Source organism: Phyllopteryx taeniolatus, chromosome 15 (assembly GCF_024500385.1).
Source record: "Phyllopteryx taeniolatus isolate TA_2022b chromosome 15, UOR_Ptae_1.2, whole genome shotgun sequence".
Lineage (NCBI taxonomy): Eukaryota > Metazoa > Chordata > Actinopteri > Syngnathiformes > Syngnathidae > Phyllopteryx > Phyllopteryx taeniolatus.
The window spans coordinates 4,354,275-4,371,451 of record NC_084516.1 but is presented as its reverse complement, the minus strand read 5'-3'; the positions used below and the strand labels follow the sequence as shown (position 1 = coordinate 4,371,451).

Sequence of the window (17,177 nt, the reverse complement as noted above, 5' to 3'; positions counted from 1 at the left end):
CATCCCTACATGTGTGCAGTATTTATTGCTCTCATCCTTTTTTTCGATGGGGAGTTTTTCCAAGTGAGGCAAAAAATATTTTCGGGCCAAAATTCTGTCAATGAAAGCCAATTTACTCCATGATTGCCTTCCATGAAGCTTTGTGTTATTGGTAATGAAGCAAAAAGTGTGACATTGTAAGATTTCTTTTTTAAATTTTTTATTAATGATGTGATACAACAGTTAATTTTACATTAAGACAAAAAATAGTGCGGACACGTTCTACTTTTCTTCTAACCTCTTGATGTGAGCCAGGTTTAATTTTATAAGAATATGTGGTGGGCCATGAAAAAACATTCAACACGCCACAAATGGATGCTGCAGGCTGGAGTTTGGACACCCCAGGAAATTGGTATGCGTACCACAAGTACACGAAGGAATCACAAAATGTTCATACTGTGCATCATGTTAGTTTTTTGTTTGTTTTTTTAATCTAGTACAGTAGTATTGTTAAGTACAGTTCAGTTGTATTTAACTTTTAAGTGAAAGGAATTTGCATTTAGTCTGGTTTTCAAGCAGACAAAATTTGTGCAATAGCAAAGCAAATTTATATAGCGCATTTCATACACAAGGTAACTCAATGTGCTTTACATGATTAGAAGCATTTAAAAATAAAGAAAAAAAACAGCTTATAACAGAGTAAAAAGAAAAAGTATAATTAAAACAGCGTATAGTGCAAGAAATACTTAAAAATGAAAATACTCTAAAAAGCATGAGAATTATTCGAATTGATTAATCATTCGAGTAATTTTTTTTAAATGTTCCTGTATTTAAGCGTGGTGTTAATGTTCAAACTGCATAATGGTATAGTGGATTACAATATTAAACATTTTAGGAATAATACGCTACTGTAGTTTAACGTTGGTCATGGTGGATGTTACTATCATGTGAAAGTAAGTTTACGAAATGTCCACATGAACTTAAAACGACACGATATCTCTTAAATGTATTTTACTTGTAAAACACTTTTAAATTCCGCGAAATCTCGTGGTCAAGTAAATCGCTAAATCATATATTAGCATGCTACGCTAACGAGCCAAGCAGAAGGCTGCACCGGAAGCGAACGGTTCTCTTCTTCTTCGTGGCTGGAGGCCTCAGACCGACGCGTAGTGCCACGTTGATGGAGCCCATTGGGGACGTGGAAAGCGGAGTCGGGAGCGAGCTCAGCGGGGACCGGGTAGCTACGAGTCGCCGACGTCTTGTTGTCTTATCTTCGGGGGGCCCGCTAGTCGTTTAAACGCCACCGTAGAAAGAAGAGCGAAAACAGCCGGTTGTCGTCGTCGTCCCCATTCATTGTCTGCGCGCGCGTACATGTGACAGGAGCAGAGAGAAAAGGCAAAATAAAAGCAAGGTAAGCCATCGATCAGCTGTCAGCTCACCGCAAAGCCTCCTTATCAAATGACAATATGTTTTATCACGCTTGGAGCCTGTATTTATATCGTGTGTGGTGAATGAAAGACTATTCATACGTGTGAATGTGAGAGGCGAATGCTTGTCTGTACGTGCCCAGTCCAGCTTCTTCTCTCGCCAAAAGTCATCTTAGGTTAATTGAAGACTCTCAATTGTACATTTTAAATTTTAGCATCTTTAATTAACTCAAGATGACTTTTGGCGAGAGAAGCGGGCCTGGTTTTTTAGAGTCTAAAATTGTTCAGAGGGTGTGAATTTTTTTGTTGTTGTAGTTTTCGTTTGTTTGTTTCTTTGTTTTTGTCTGTATGTGTCCTAACGTTTTGGCGAGAGAAGTGGGACTGGGCACAGATAGACAAACAAGCAGTCACACCTGTAAAAAAAATATATATATTTTTTTTTTTTAAATGTAGACTCAAACACCTGTCCCACTTCTCTCACCAAAAGAAATCTTAGGTTACTTAAAAATTCTAAATTGTCCATAGGTGTGAATGTGAGTCTGAATCCTTGTCGATATCTGCCATATAGTGACCAGTCCAGAGTGAGTGGCCCCGTTTCTCTCACCAAAAGTTATCTGAGATAAATCACAGGCTTTAAATTGTCTATAGGTATGAGTGTGTGAGTGCTTGTCTATATGTTATGCGCCATTAACGAGCAACCGGGGTGACCGGTGCCGTTTCTCTCATCATGAGTCGTCTTAGGTTAATTAGAGTCTGTAAATTGCCCATAGGTGGGAGGGTGAATGCTTGTCTATGGATGAGTGAACAGTCCCGCTTCTTTCGCCAAAAGTCATCTTTGGTCAAAGTTTCCAAATTGTCCATAGGTGTGAAATTTTGTTTGTAACTTGCAATTGAGCTGGCGACCATCCCAGGGTGTACCCCGCTTCTCTCATCAAAAATAATTTTAGCTTATAATTGAATCCTTATTAGATATGATACACTTAGTTGATTCACTTGGAGTGTTGTGTTTTTTTTCTTTTTTTCCATAATGTGGATGCTCTTCACATTTTACACATTTATTTTGCTGCAGATCTTTTGTCATGATTTATCGCAGCGGGGAGCAATCAAGGGTCAAAATACCCCTCGCGCCCAACAGAATGAAAGATGATCTTCCTTTTTACATTGGCATGATAAATGTAAATCAGTAGTAAACTGCAAAAAGTGCCAGGCCTTTATTAGACAGGTTGCTGTTATTTGTACAAAGACATTGTTTATACAGTATATTTTTATACAATTTCTATTTAGGGTATGTTTTTTTTGGGTGCCACAAATAAATTAAAAAGTTATAAAATAGATAATTAGACTGTGAACTAAATGGTCCATCAATTAGTTAAAATGTGAAATGTATTTTATAATTGTATTGAACCTTTTTAATAATCGGATATTTTGTAAATGTTTTTTATTATTGAATGATATTTCAGTTTGCTAACATTTTAATTATTAATAAATATCTGTGTGTAATAAAATATATTTTTTTTATAAAAATCAAACAGGGTTGTTGTGCCAACATCAAATAAAAAATAATGAAATACACTATTAAAATGCAAATGAATAAATTAAATTATCAATTCAATAATTAAAATTTGAAATATATTTTGTCATTGAACATTTTTAATAATTGATTGAGACATTGATTAATGAGATGTATGTATTATTATCAATTTAAAGTTTTGTTTATTGAATTGCATTTTTACCAACAACTATTTTGTTAATCAATTAATCATTTAGAGACATTGTTTAACTTAAGTCTTAAAATAGAGTTTCCAAATTTGAGACCTTGTACAAATGACAATAAGTTGCATCAAATTGGCCTTAAAGAAAAGTATTTTTTTTTTTCAGGATGAAACTGAAAGAGATTAACCGCACGGCCATCCAGAGCTGGAGTCCGGCGCAGCAGCACCCTATCTACCTGGCAACAGGTGCGAGCACAAGCTAAGAGCGTTTACCAGCAAAATCCTCAATGTGTGGCTTGCTAATCAGGTGATTTGACGTTTGATATTTGAATGAATTATTATTGTCCAGGAACGTCGGCGCAGCAGCTGGATGCCTCCTTCAGCACAAATGCCTCCTTGGAGCTCTTTGAACTGGACTTGTCGGACCCGTCGCTGAACATGAGGTCATGCGGAAGTTACTCTTCGTCTCACAGGTAAAAAAAAAACTACAACTTTTCAGACAATTTCTAAATTGTCAATAAGTACGATTGTGAGTATGATTCCTTGTATTCTTCCTCTCCTCTCGCAAGCACAATGAATACATGTTTTGTCCCTCTGCCTCGCATATTCAAAAGACATTGAAGACTAAATTGTCCATAGATGTGAATGTAATTACTTGATGTACGCTGTGATTGGCCGGCATACCTTCCAGGATGTTTTTGTGCTTCCGTTAATGGTTTTGTTCAATCTTTGTCCCCCGCCCTCAGGTACCACAAGCTGGTCTGGGGTCCCTGCATAGCGGACGCCCAGGATCACCCGGCCGGCTTGGTCATCGCCGGGGGCGAGAATGGCAACGTCATCCTGTACGACGCCACCAAGATCATGGCGGGCGAGAGCGAGGCGGTCGTGGCAGAAAGTGACCGGCACACGGGCCCTGTGAGAGGACTGGACGTCAATCCCTTCCAGGTAGGCCACCGCCGTCTTTTCGCCCGCCTCTCGCTTCACTCGCTCTTTAACTTGTTCTTCTGTGGTGCAGACCAACCTCTTCGCATCGGGCGGGAACGAGTCGGAAATTTACATCTGGGATATAAACAACTTTGAGTCCCCCATGACGCCAGGACCCAAAACACAGGTACGCTTGTCACTTACTGAACCGATGCGGTGCCCCAATTTGAGTAAATAAACAGCCTTTTTTCCACTTCAAGAAAAAAAAAAATAGGTGTACTAAATGAACACAGTGCTGATATTTAAAATTTTCATAAATTCATTTTGTCCCATTTGTACAGATACAATTTATTTCCTAATAATGATAAGTTGGGCATTAGACAGGCTTTGTCATACAAGTACACTTGAGTGTATGCAGAACAAATTTCCGTTGCATGCACCGTTAAGAATATACATTTAAAATTTCATTAATAAAATGAATTAAAAATGCACTTATGGAGTCTATATACTAAAATATACCACAATATCCCACTTTAATAATATAAATATGGTGTTGTTAACATATAAAATAATATATATTATTCCTTTTTAAGGATTTTTTTGTAATTTATTATTTTATCAGATTCTTTTTTTAAAATGTCAACTACTTTTGGAAGCATTTTATTATTTTCATTTTTTCAATATTTTTCTTATTTTGAAAATGTTTTGTAGAAAGTTTTTTTCATAATTAATCAGTATTTAGTTTTTTTTAGACCTTGTTTTCTCATCGTTTTAAATATTTTATTAATAGACGATTATTTTTGAACACATTTTAATATTTTAAGTTTTTTGAAAATGGCACTATTTTGTACATTTTTATTTTAAATTTTTTTGAAACATGTTAAATTCTATTTTCTTTTTAATAGATTTTATATATTTTTTGTCCTTTTGATTTTTTTGTCATTTTTTAAAATGTCATGTTTTTGACATTTTTGTGTATTAGAATTTATATATATATATATATATATAAATACAGTTTCACAAATAAATTAATTGCACTCTTGTATGTATTGTTTATTACATACAGTTTATTAATTGTTTTTCTCTATAATTTTAATCACTTGCTTACAGTTACATCCAGAAATATTCAAACACACTTGTAATCTATCTCTATTAGCATACAATTTTACCTTTTTATATAGCTATTATAACTTAAGTAGTTTTTATTGGACCAACAAAACAAGAACAAATGAAATGCTCAACTCAATTTTGTGACTTGTACATTTATGTATAATGATATATACATGCGTAATAATGGTAATTGCTTGTGTGTTGACAGCCAGTGGAGGACATCAGCTGTGTGGCGTGGAACAGGCAGGTCCAGCACATCCTGGCTTCGGCCAGCCCGAGTGGTCGCGCCTCCGTGTGGGACCTCCGCAAGAATGACCTCATTATTAAAGTCAGCGACCACAGCAACAGAGTATGTAGGGGGAGAGGGGGGGAAATCCTCACACAAAGCGGCAAATAGGTGTAAAAGACCGCACGTCCTCGCCTGTAGATGCATTGCTCCGGGCTGGCGTGGAACCCGGAGGTGGCCACCCAGCTGGTCCTAGCCTCTGAGGACGACCGCATGCCCGTCATCCAGATGTGGGATTTACGTTTCGCTACTTCCCCGCTCAAGATTCTGGAGAATCACACAAGGTGTGCCCGCGCCAATGATGGTGTCCCACAGGAATTAATGGAAATAATATTTTCCACGGTCACATTTTAATGGTCATGCAGCTGTTAAAATAATACATTTTTTAACGTATACTTTTTTTTTCATTATTATTGTTGAAAAAATGATTATGTAAAGCATTTTATTTTTTTCTTTAATGCCATCATGTGTAACAAAATTTTATTTTTTTTTGTATTTATGACATACTAATTGTTAAAAACAAAATTATGATGCATACATTATTTTTCAAAAAGTTATGTAAAATTGTTTTCTTTTAGAATTTTTGTGAATTATTTATTTTCGAATTTTGTGCCACGTTGACAGAGGCATCCTCGCCATCGCTTGGAGCGTGGCCGATCCCGAGTTGCTCCTTAGCTGTGCCAAGGACAGCAGGATCCTGTGCTGGAACCCCAACACGGGCGAGGTTAGCCAATAACCCTCCCGCCTTCCGCATTTTTTATCCTCCGTGATCGATGTCGCCCCCTGCCCGTACCGGTCAGGTGCTGTACGAGCTTCCCGCCGGTAGCCAGTGGTGCTTTGACGTGCAGTGGTGCCCCAGGAACCCGGCGGTGCTGTCCGCCGCCCGCTTCGACGGACATATCGACGTCTACTCCATCATGGGCGGCAGCAGCCAGGCGCAGAGCCAAAGGCATGCAGACCAGGTGGGACGCATTTTCACACTGAACCCGTTGAAACAAGACATTAATGTTCACTTTCACACAGCAATACAGCATCTCAAAATGAGATGATTCGATTTTTTTTTTTTCAAACCTTTCGTAGCATAAACTGATCGTTAAAAACCATGTAATTAATTGAAAGATTGAAAGTAGAATGCCCACATTTCTACTTTGGGGCTTACAAGTGAGAGTATAACTTTAAATATAATGGCTTAAACCAAATAATAGGCTAGTTTAAACACACAAGGCACCACCATAGTTTTTTTCAGGGAAAACATAAGATGAGTCTCGTAACCTGACGGGGTACTACATCAATAGTTTGTTTCGTGGTTAACAGAGGCGTAATATTACTTCTGACACATGCCGCACCAAATCTATGTATAGGAATAATGTATTGAACGATCTACGGCTAGCGTGAAAAGTAATTGACAATATATAAAAACTAAATGGGAAACTGAAGAGAAAACAAGACAATGTATAACTCCTGAGACTGAAAATTAATGAACAATATGGAATTACGATGTACCAATACGTAAAATGAGATTCGAGAGGTACCTTTGTCGATAATTCTCGTCACTACTACTCGTCACTTTAACCCGCATACACTCCTTGAAGTCTCGGCGCCCTTTGCACCGGACGATTGCAATATGAGTCATTCGAACTGCTCTAAGTGCTAGAGGACTCTGCATCTTTTTGCACAATTGTCAAAAAAAAATGTACCGGCATTACCAGATAACTAGCAACCCTTTACTGCTCAGTTTTTTTTTTTGTCAATGTCTTTATGTCTCAAAAGTGTGCTCTGTCAATTGACTGTCTGTTGTCGTACTAGAACGGCTCCAACTACCGGAGACAAATTCCTTGTGTGTTTTTTGGACATACTTGGCAAATAAAGATGATTCTGATCAAATACACCATACCTGTTGATTTTTACGATTCAAATGTATTGTACATTAAAGGGTGAAATATTCCTGGGTCGACTTCACCCACCTCCCCATTCCATTTTGGCACCTTTCACATAGAACACCGACACAGAAAATGCTAGCGTTAGCTACTTTCGCGACGAGAATCTGTTGAATTTCACAAAGAAAAATGTCATTTTACCAGATACTCGTGTGCCAGCTTTCCGCTATTCCCTTTTCTGTTTTTTTCATGTATTTATTTCTTGTCATAAAAGGAGAGAACATTTCTACACAGTCACTCCAAAACAAATGTGCAAGAGCAGGGTTTTTCATAGTCCTAAGGTTTTGTTATCACTATTTCCTTTTCACACCGATCGTTATCGCACCTCTATTATGCTTCTAATATTACCTCAGAAGCTTGGAAATCTACAGGTTGTGAAAGCTGTACTTGTGTCTTCACTCAGTTCTGTCTTTATTTACAGATTAGTAACTCCTTCGGCAACATGGATCCTTTCGGGACAGGACAAACATTGCCCCCGCTACAGCTTCCTCAGACTGCCACTCCCCCAGCTAGCGTCAACCCCCTGAAGAAGCCCCCCAAGTGGATCCGCAGGCCAGTTGGAGCGTCGTTTGCTGTGAGTCTCTGTAGTGGCACTCACGCACGCTTTTATTTGTTGTCTTTGTTGCCCCTGACATAGGTCAGTGTCTGTCTTCCTTCTCTGCGGTGTTCCTCAAGGCTCAATCTTAGGTCCCATTGGGCATAACAAAATTGGGACATTCTTTGGGGGAGAGATGTCAAGACGTTGTTGTAAGAACAACAACCTGACATATTTCCACGATATAATGACTCATTTCATGGGAAACGTGGCCAGTTAGGAGTCATTTTGCCACCAGGTAGGAGAAGAACTCATTGGTATTTAAAACAGTCTTTCAGCAGCCACACCTTGATGTGACCACCCCCATAAACAGAGAGACTCCACACTTAAAAAAATAGAAATGAAGGAGCCTTTTTTTTATTCAATGTAAGTAAAGCTTAAAGGTAAAACATCTTCAACGACCAAAAGTTCAGTTGCCTCCATTCAACTTTTGCGGATTAGCATGACCTGGATGACTCAGAATCTACACAGACGTACTTACTTTTTTGTCGACCCCCAGTTTGGCGGGAAGCTGGTGTCTCTGGAGAATGGGCCAGCAAACGGGCAGCAGCCTGGTGGCCCCCGCCTGGTTCACGTCAGTCAGGTGGTGACGGAGGCAACCTTCTTGACGCGGTCAGAGCAGCTCCAGGGCACGCTGAGCGCGGGCACCTTCCAGGAATTCTGCCAGGAGAAGATCCAAGCAGCTCAGGACCAGTTTGAAAAAACTGTTTGGTCTTTCCTCAAGGTGACCATTGCCCGTGTGTATGTGTACGGACAGATTTTTTTATTGTGTATGTGTGAATGGTCAGGCAGATGTTCAAATGATAAGGGACAGACAGGTAACGTGTGTGTGTTTGTTTTTGTTTGTTTGTTTTCCAGGCCAACTTTGAAAGTGACATCCGGAGTCAATTCTTGGAGCTTCTTGGCTACAACAAAGAGGGCCTCTCTGCCAAGGTCAGACCCATGCATGTGAGGTGAAAATCTGTGCTGTACAGACCATAGAAATGGTTTTTTAAATATATAGTTTTACACCTCTCACACTTTAAACACATTTGAACTTATTAAAACACACTTTTAAAAGTATTTCTTAACTCTGGTTGTCAAGAGATGGGATACTATTGTTATGACATCACTTTGAGGAAACAAAAAGACTCGCTCACAAAGTTCTCTAAATGCATAGCGTGCTCGTTTCAAGCTGTATGTCACTCCCAGTTGAAGCTTATCCTGTAAAACTGATACACAAAACAAAAGAGAATTAAACATTGTAATTTGAACACCAAAATGTGCAGTCAACCATATAATTTTGTCCAACGAAAGTCCACTAGCTTAATGCTAACATACTGTAGAATACGAAACACTATGGAAGGCCTAGCTGGAATTAGCATCAATAATGCGGTAATTACAAATCTTCAAACAACTCTCAATTCCGATTTACCTGTATTCTGTTAAAATCCATAAAAATGGAGAGGGACACTGTAGTAAGATGCAGTTTAGCACCACGAGGGAGTATTAATGCCCTACCGTGTCGGCAGATTTCTGCGGCGCTGGAGGAGAAGTCAGCTGACGCTCCGCTGGTGGACGCAGGGATCGCTCCAGCCAGCGCACAGCCACCACTTGACAATCCAGAGGTGGCGTTCGATATGATCGCTGCCGCAAACCTGAAACCGGACCAGAGCGTGCCTCCTCAGGAGCAAATAGAGGAGGAGGAGATCTCCTTGGAAGAGGTAATTCTTCATGACGGACCATTGGGCAACAATTTGATTATAATGGTAATCTCAGGTTAACAGAAACAATCAAACACAGTACCCTTCCATCCTCCAATTTGTTATGATTTGGAAACACTTTTTCCCCATAGGAAATAATAAGAATAGAGCTCATCTGTTCAAGGGTTGAATAGTCAAGAAAGGAACAATTGCTAATAATAAAAATTAAAAAATAAAATTGTTGCTGTGTCATGCTTCCTTCAGGAGGTGCCGCTGGACGAGGCCGAGACTCCCGCCCAAGTCGAGGATCCCGCCGAGGCTCCTGCAGAGGGAGTGAACCTCAGCATCAGTAAAGGTAATGATGTCAGATGGTCATTATGTATATTCTCCTGTAATTTTATATTTTTTTCCATTTGTCTTTTTTATAAAATATTTTGTAAAATTTCTTATATTATTATAGGTTATATTGCATTCTATTGTTTTGGTTTGTTTGTTTTTTGCAGACATGGATGGTCTGATCACGCAGGCACTGCTGACGGGCGACTTCGAAGCCGCTGTGGAGCTCTGTATCCATGACGACCGCATGGCCGACAGCATCATCCTGGCCATCGCTGGCGGCGCAGAGCTCCTGGAGAAGACGCAGAGGAAGTATTTCCTCATGACCCGTGGCAGGATCACCAAGGTAAGCCCAGGGTTTTTCCTGCCGCAACCTGGCAGAAATGTTTCTCATCACCCAGTCAAACGATGACAGTATATATATTTCCCCCCCCCCCCCCCCCCGTCCGGTAGCTGATCAGTGCCGTGGTGACCAAAGACTGGCGTGACGTCCTGACCACGTGTGACCTGCACAACTGGAAGGAGGCGCTGGCAGCCGTCATGACCTACGCCAAGCCCGATGAGTTCTCTTCGCTGTGCGGTGAGTTGAGTGCCGCGCTTGGCGTCCCTGTCTTGCCACATTGCCAATAATAAACTACTCACAAAAAGTTAGGGATATGTCTGTCACGATTTCCCTTCACGACTTACACGTGCTGTTGTTGTGTCCGTCAGAACTCCTGGGCGTCCGTCTGGGGGCGTCGGGCGAGGCTGCACTTCGAGCTCACGCCTGCCTGTGCTACATCTGCGCCGGCAACGTAGACAAACTGGTGGCCTGCTGGAACGCAGCTGGGCAGCATCATTGTCCGCTATCCCTGCAGGTGCATTGGAGACAAATTTTTCCTGTATACTTTATATCTGAAGGCATAGGGAGATTTATCCATTATGTGTGTATACAAATTGACAGACAGAATGGATGTAATGTGTGTGTCAGGTGTCTTCAAATGCCTTTGAAATTGTATTTCATATCCTCCACGCAGGACCTCGTAGAGAAGGTGGTGGTGCTGCGGCGTGCTGTGGAGCAGACGCAGCGCTCGGGTCCCGAGGCCCACGTCGGCGTCCTGCTGGCTGAAGAGATGGGTCGCTACGCCGGGCTGCTGGCCTCGCAGGGCAGTCTGTCCACCGCCATCAGCTACCTGCCCGAAGGCAGCGGACAGGTGAGCCATTGCGAGCCAGTTAGCTTTAGCTGGGCACTGCTCCGAAAGCTAGCATGCGCTAATAATTGCTAGCAAGCTAGCCTATCAGCACTAACGTTTTTGTTAGAATTTAAAGAAAAAATGTACTTCCTATAGACAAAATTTTAACTTCAACTTGTTAGGAGATGGCTTGTTAGCTTTTACTAGCCACAGCTCGAAATCTAGCATTACCAAATACTCGCTAACAAGCTAGCCTGTATGAGATGTTTTTGGGTAGAATTTAATCAATTGTACATCATAACATGTTTTTACATTTGTGCCACTAAATCATGTTTTTATAGACAATTTATCACGAGAGAAAAAATAACAGTTGATAGTTGCTTTCACTAGTCGAGAGCTCCAAAGCTAGCATTAGTCAATACTTGATAACAATCTGTAGTGTTTTAAAAGTGTGCTACAACATTATATTTTATATGGACTCCTTGGCCAAATTTAAAATAACTAGTAAGAGATTAGCTTTTTCTAGCCAGACTTAAAAAATTAAAATAAAAAGCTAGCTCTACGTAATGATTGGTAACAAGCTGGCCTCAATGAGCTAACGTTTTTTGTTATAATTTAAAGGGGGAAAAATTTGTGACACAAATGTACCTTTTTATATGGACTATGTACATACTTATTGCTAAGGTTGCTTTGATGAGCTAATGTTTTTGTTAAATTTAACAAACACATTTTCATCCAAGCTTGCGTGTTTACGTTTTTGACACAAAATTACCCTTTTATATGGATTCTAGTCAAATTTAAAGTAAACTATTGAGAAATTAGCTTTTATTAGCAAGAGCTGAGAAAGCTAACGCTGCACAAAGATTGCTGACAAGCTAACCTCCCTGAGCTAATGTTTTTGGTGGTATTTAAACAGCAATTATACTTCCCAATTTGTTTCTACAAAATTACCTTTTAGTTGGACTCAGTATAGTCAGCCATGTTACACAAAAAATAAAGTTAACTGTTGCTATACTATGCTAACAAGTCCCCTTGTTCACTGACCTACCAGGTGGCAGTGCAGCACCTCCGTGAACGCCTCAGTCGGGCTCTGGGTCAGCAGGCTGGTCCAGTCCAGACCCCCAGATATCAGCCTCAGCATGCCACCCATCAGCCCTGCCTTTCCTTCACCCAGATCCACCCCTCTACCCCACTAGCACCTGTACAGGCACCAATACCCGCTTCTGACCCCGCCCAGCAGCAGTATTATCAGCCTGTATGTTCCGTCATGGATCCAGGATTCTTGGCCCATTTATGGATTATTAATTTTTTTTTAAAATGTGTGTGTGGTTCAGGTGAGGTCCGCCTCTACTGTCACCTCGTGGAGTAACCAGACGCCGACAGCCCTGCCCAACGTCCCGCCTCCTCCGCAAATGGGCACTGTCTTCGAGCAGCAACAGGTACCCTGATTATTCTTTTCCAGAAATATTAAGTATTACATCATCATGAGGGCATATTGACAATATAATAATCTGGAAAGCCCTACTGAATACCTTTATTTTAACCCATGACTCGATGCACTGTTGCAGTTTTATTTTCCACCTTGTCACTAAACCCAACCCGAAATCCGTAACCTTAAAACTCTAACCACTAACACTAACTTTCTTACACTCTAACCTCCTAAACCATTAAGCCCTAACCCTAAGTCTATATGAAATTTCTTATAATGTTCTCAGCAGGCAGAACCACCAAAGTCCATGTACGGAATTGCGCCATCCGCCTCGGCCTCTGCAGGTTCTGCCTACATGTACTCCCAGCAGTACCAGCGTAAGTCTTTATTTAGAACACTGAAACAATGCAAAATAAAGTAATTTGCAGGTTTTAAAAACGGCAGTGAATGAAAGGTTGGTTTTCTTTAAACTGGCAAACATTTCATGTTGGAAATGTTTGACATCTAAGCATGTGTCTGTGGCTACTTCCTGGATTGTTTCCCCACTAACAGCATCTGTTGAATGTCAGCCCACTCCCAGGTCCAGCACTTCCCGCCTGGAGCCTATCAGCCTCTTCATTACTCCGAGCCCCCTTACCCTCCTCAGCCATCTGGCTTCCTCGAACAGTGCCTGCCCTCTTCTCCCTCTTCCTACCTTCCTCCTTTCTTTCCCACCTCCTCCTCCTCGTCCTTTTCTTCTTCGGGAGTGTCTTTCCAGCATGGTGTGCCAGGCTCTCCTGGGTCCTACGAGCCGCCCCCTCCGCCCAGCGGAGTCTCAGGTACAAAGTTTGAGCTCGAGCAGATCCTCGATCCCCATGGAACAGGTGCGAGAGAAACCCCCCCCTCGCCGTAATCCTCGTCCTCACTCTTCCCGTCTGTCACTTTATAGCCTGAAAAATCAACTTATATTTGGATTAATTGCTAATTCATTAACTGCAATGTAGCTTGAACCAGCTAGCATGACCACACCTTGCCTTTATTTTACATACAGTTAGCGCTAGCTATAGGCAGCTAACAAGACCATAGTGCATCTCTATTTTACATATGGAAATAAAGGTTGTTTTAGGCAGCTGTTTTACATGTACTATTAGCTTTGGCTAGCTAACAAGACCCCTGTGCATCTCTACTTTACATAGACTGGTAGTGTTGGCTTTACCCAACTCGTCCAACAGTTCGCTTGTTTTACATACGTTAGCCGTAGCCAGCGAACATGGCATTAAAAAACTATTTTACAAACACCATTAGCTTCCGCCAGCTAACACAAAACACGACCACAATGCACCCCTATTTTAGATATGCTGCAAACTAACACGAAACACACAGCGCACCTGTATTTTACATATTCAGTTATCTGTAGTGAGCAACACGAAACATGGCTGCAGCGCACATCTATTTTACATACGGCATTAGCTTTAGCCAGTTGGCATTACCACAGCGTACCGTTTATTTTAGATGCATACGTCATTAGCTTCAGCCAGCTAGCATTACCACAGCGCACTATTTTACATATATCGTTTGCGTTAGCGTGAGGCAGCTATCACGACGTGGTCTGTAAAACTGACATTTACAGGAGGAGTTTAAAGAGAGTGCTTATTCATCAACATAATAAGTAATAGAGTATATATATATATATGATATTGTATTGTTTATTTGTGGAAACAATACATATTTTTAAAAGTATTTATTCATATAAAATTCAACTTACGCCTAATAGATGGCTGCTACTCTGCTGTTGAGTAAACTAATGGCTCCGCAATCTGTATTCTTTTTCATATCAATGAATTTATGCCTGGACCAAATTATTTAATCACTTAGTCTTTCTTGCTGACTACCAATAACTTGATGACCAATGACTTAATGATCAATGACTTGATGATAAACAAGTTAATGACCAATGACTTGATTGCCAATGACTGGTAATGGGGCTACAGCTTGATAAGCACTGACTCACGTTCCATTGTTTTTTTTGTGTTCAGGGCCCCAGAATGGTTGGAATGACCCGCCAGCTCTGAGCAGAATGTCCAAGAAGAAGGTGACTCCTCTCTCTTTTTGGAAATCCACTTTGTATTATATAGAAAGTTCCTAATTGGACATGTCTTTGTCTCATAGGTCCGGGAAAATTACACCCCACCCGCCCCTATCACCGCTCCCATCATGGCTCCTCTGGGCGTGGACCCTTACGTCCAGCCAGTAGCCTCTGGAGCACCACAGGGCTCCATCCCGAGTCCTTACGGGGGCATCCAGCAGATCCCACCACAGACCCTCAACCCAAGCATACCCACTGAGGGAGCACCCGGGGGGCCTACGGGCGATGCCATACAGGTGAGTATCTTTTTTTTATTCTTTTTTTGGGCAGAAGACACTGAAATTGATAAAAAAAAACGTGTCCAGCCTTTGCAGTCGATCCCCCCTGAGAAGATCGCCAAGAAGCCCATCCCTGAGGAGCATCTGATCCTAAAGACCACATTTGAGGGCCTGGTCCAGAAATGCTTGGCCGTCGCCACCGACCCAGTGAGCTCAATGCTTAACCTTTATTTTAGACGTTAGCTTTAGCCAGTATGCACGAACCGTAACGCACATTTATTTTACATACACTCAGGGTTTTTCCTGTCTCAAATTGTGGCAGAGGTGGATAATAACAGTTTATGATGTCAAAGGTTTTGAAGCTGGAGGTGGCCCAACACCCCCCTCCAATTTTTATATACAAGAAAAACCCTGTATCCTGTTAGTGTTAGCTTGAGGCAGCTAACACTCCATCCATTCATTGGCAACCTTTTGCGCCAAGTTTGAAAACCAGGGAGACAAAGTCATTTGCGCTTCTACTTTCTGTGTGGAATCCATCCATCCATTTTGCAGTCATGGGCGTGCTGGAGCCTATCCCAGCTAACTCTGGGCGAGAGGCCGTGTATACCCTGAACTGGTCTCCAGCCAATCTCAGTGCACATGACAAACAACCATTCGCGCACGCATTCACACCTACGGGCAATTTAGAGTCTTCAGTTAACCTACCATGCATGTTTTTGAGTACCCGGAGAAAACGCACGCTGGTACGGGGAGAACATGCAAACTCCACACAGGCGAGGCTGGATTTGTACCTGGGTGCTCAGAACTGTTGCCCACCGTGCTGCCTGCACCTCACACTTTCTTTTTAATCCTTGCAGCAAACTCGGCGGAAGCTGGACGACGCCAACAAGCGTCTGGAGGCGCTCTACGACAAACTGCGGGATCAGACAGTGAGTGTGCTGCTAAGTTCAATTTCTTGTAGCTGAATGCCAGTGTATTTGTTGCTAACAATGTCCTTTACCAAAAATCTTACCATTTCAGGAGAAGGTCTGCTTGATTTGCTTAGCCAGCTGTCTAAGAATGATACTAAAAAATTGCTAAATTTAGCAACAAACGTGCTAATTTCTCAACACCTCCTCGCTCTGTCCTTTTTCTCGCAGCTTTCTCCCGCCATCATTGGAGGTCTGCACAACATGGCGCGCAGCATCGAGGGGCGCGCTTACGCCGAGGGCTTGGGCATCCACACGCACATCGTTAGCAGCAGCAACTTCAGCGAGACGTCGGCGTTCATGCCCATCCTCAAGGTGGTACTGACGCAGGCAAACAAGCTGGGTGTGTGAGCCCACACAGTACCAGGGGTTGCCAATCAAGGGCTGTTGTCTTCTCTTTTTGTTTTTTTAATTTACACTACCAATCATGCTGATTGCTTTTAAAAGTTGACTTTATCTGAAGTGATGCAATCCAAATGGATCATTTTCAATGACAGGAAATGCCGACAGAAGAGGAAAAGGGAACTTTCTGTGCATCTCAATTTGTAGAAGTAGACTGATTATTTAATTTTTTTTTCTAATTCATGTTTTTTTAAAATGTTCTTCTATCTCAGCATTATGGCTTAAAATCTTTTTTTTTTTTTTTTTTTTTTTGAGCAGCTAATCGCACTCGGTTGGTGCTTTTTCAAATATTTTTTTAAAAACCTTACACCTCCGCCTTAAGTTTTAGCACAGCAATGCAATCTCAATGCACAGTGCATCGTCAGCGCTTCGTTTTTTCCACATAGTCATAGTCCCAAAAATAAAAACATCTCTTCAAAATGTTGCATATAACACTGCATAATGACATGAAAACAGATTTTATGAATTTCTTGTTGCTTTATTGGAATATAAAAACGAAGGAATTTATTCAATTAAAGTGCATCTGGAAAGTATTCGCAGCACTTGTTCCATATTTAATCATGTAAAATTAACATTTTTAAAAATATATATTTTTTAGTACATTTCCAAAAATCTAAAAAAAAATTATTTAATCCATTTTCAAGAACATAAAATGTGGAAAAAGTGAAACGGTGTCAATACTTTGTGTGCACTGTATTCCCCCCTAGTGTAGTGGTGACACTCGCTTAATCCGATTCAGAATCGTCGAGTCTCTTGGTTTGAGTCTGTTGTAGATTGACCACATGCAATATTTTCAATACACAGTATTTATTGACAAGGTGACTGATTGTGTTGAAGACGGCAAAGCTTTTGTGCGAGACGAGGCGTTTACTCCC

General features: G+C 41.2%; 1 protein-coding gene across 6 annotated transcripts; it reads left to right on the top strand.

Annotated features, from left to right (window-relative positions):
- The first annotated feature begins 941 nt into the window (after positions 1-941).
- On the top strand, positions 942-17,119 carry sec31a (SEC31 homolog A, COPII coat complex component). Of its 6 annotated transcripts, none has more exons than XM_061747750.1 (27): positions 942-1,390; positions 3,285-3,364; positions 3,468-3,591; positions 3,865-4,063; positions 4,134-4,229; positions 5,361-5,501; positions 5,580-5,722; positions 6,063-6,162; positions 6,239-6,400; positions 7,797-7,949; positions 8,470-8,694; positions 8,829-8,918; positions 9,482-9,673; positions 9,917-10,007; positions 10,156-10,334; positions 10,442-10,568; positions 10,700-10,845; positions 11,005-11,181; positions 12,212-12,415; positions 12,495-12,599; positions 12,879-12,966; positions 13,159-13,452; positions 14,605-14,660; positions 14,738-14,950; positions 15,020-15,139; positions 15,790-15,861; positions 16,072-17,119. In XM_061747750.1, exons 2-27 carry the CDS (start codon positions 3,286-3,288, stop codon positions 16,249-16,251), a joined length of 3,756 nt encoding a protein of 1,251 aa, XP_061603734.1. In that variant the 5' UTR covers positions 942-1,390; position 3,285; the 3' UTR covers positions 16,252-17,119. The 6 variants fall into 6 exon arrangements, with proteins under 6 accessions (XP_061603734.1, XP_061603736.1, XP_061603733.1 ...); XM_061747752.1 differs by having other exon boundaries at positions 12,876-12,966; positions 13,159-13,407; XM_061747749.1 differs by having other exon boundaries at positions 12,876-12,966.
- Positions 17,120-17,177: the final 58 nt, after the last annotated feature.

Coding starts and splice junctions, on each gene's coding strand:
- sec31a (XM_061747749.1), top strand. CDS start 3,286: ATGAAACTGAAAGAGATTAACCGCACGGCCATCCAGAGCTGGAGTCCG. Junction 13,453..14,604: donor CCTCGATCCCCATGGAACAG/GTGCGAGAGAAA, acceptor TTTTGTGTTCAG/GGCCCCAGAATGGTTGGAAT. Junction 15,862..16,071: donor ACAAACTGCGGGATCAGACA/GTGAGTGTGCTG, acceptor TTTTTCTCGCAG/CTTTCTCCCGCCATCATTGG.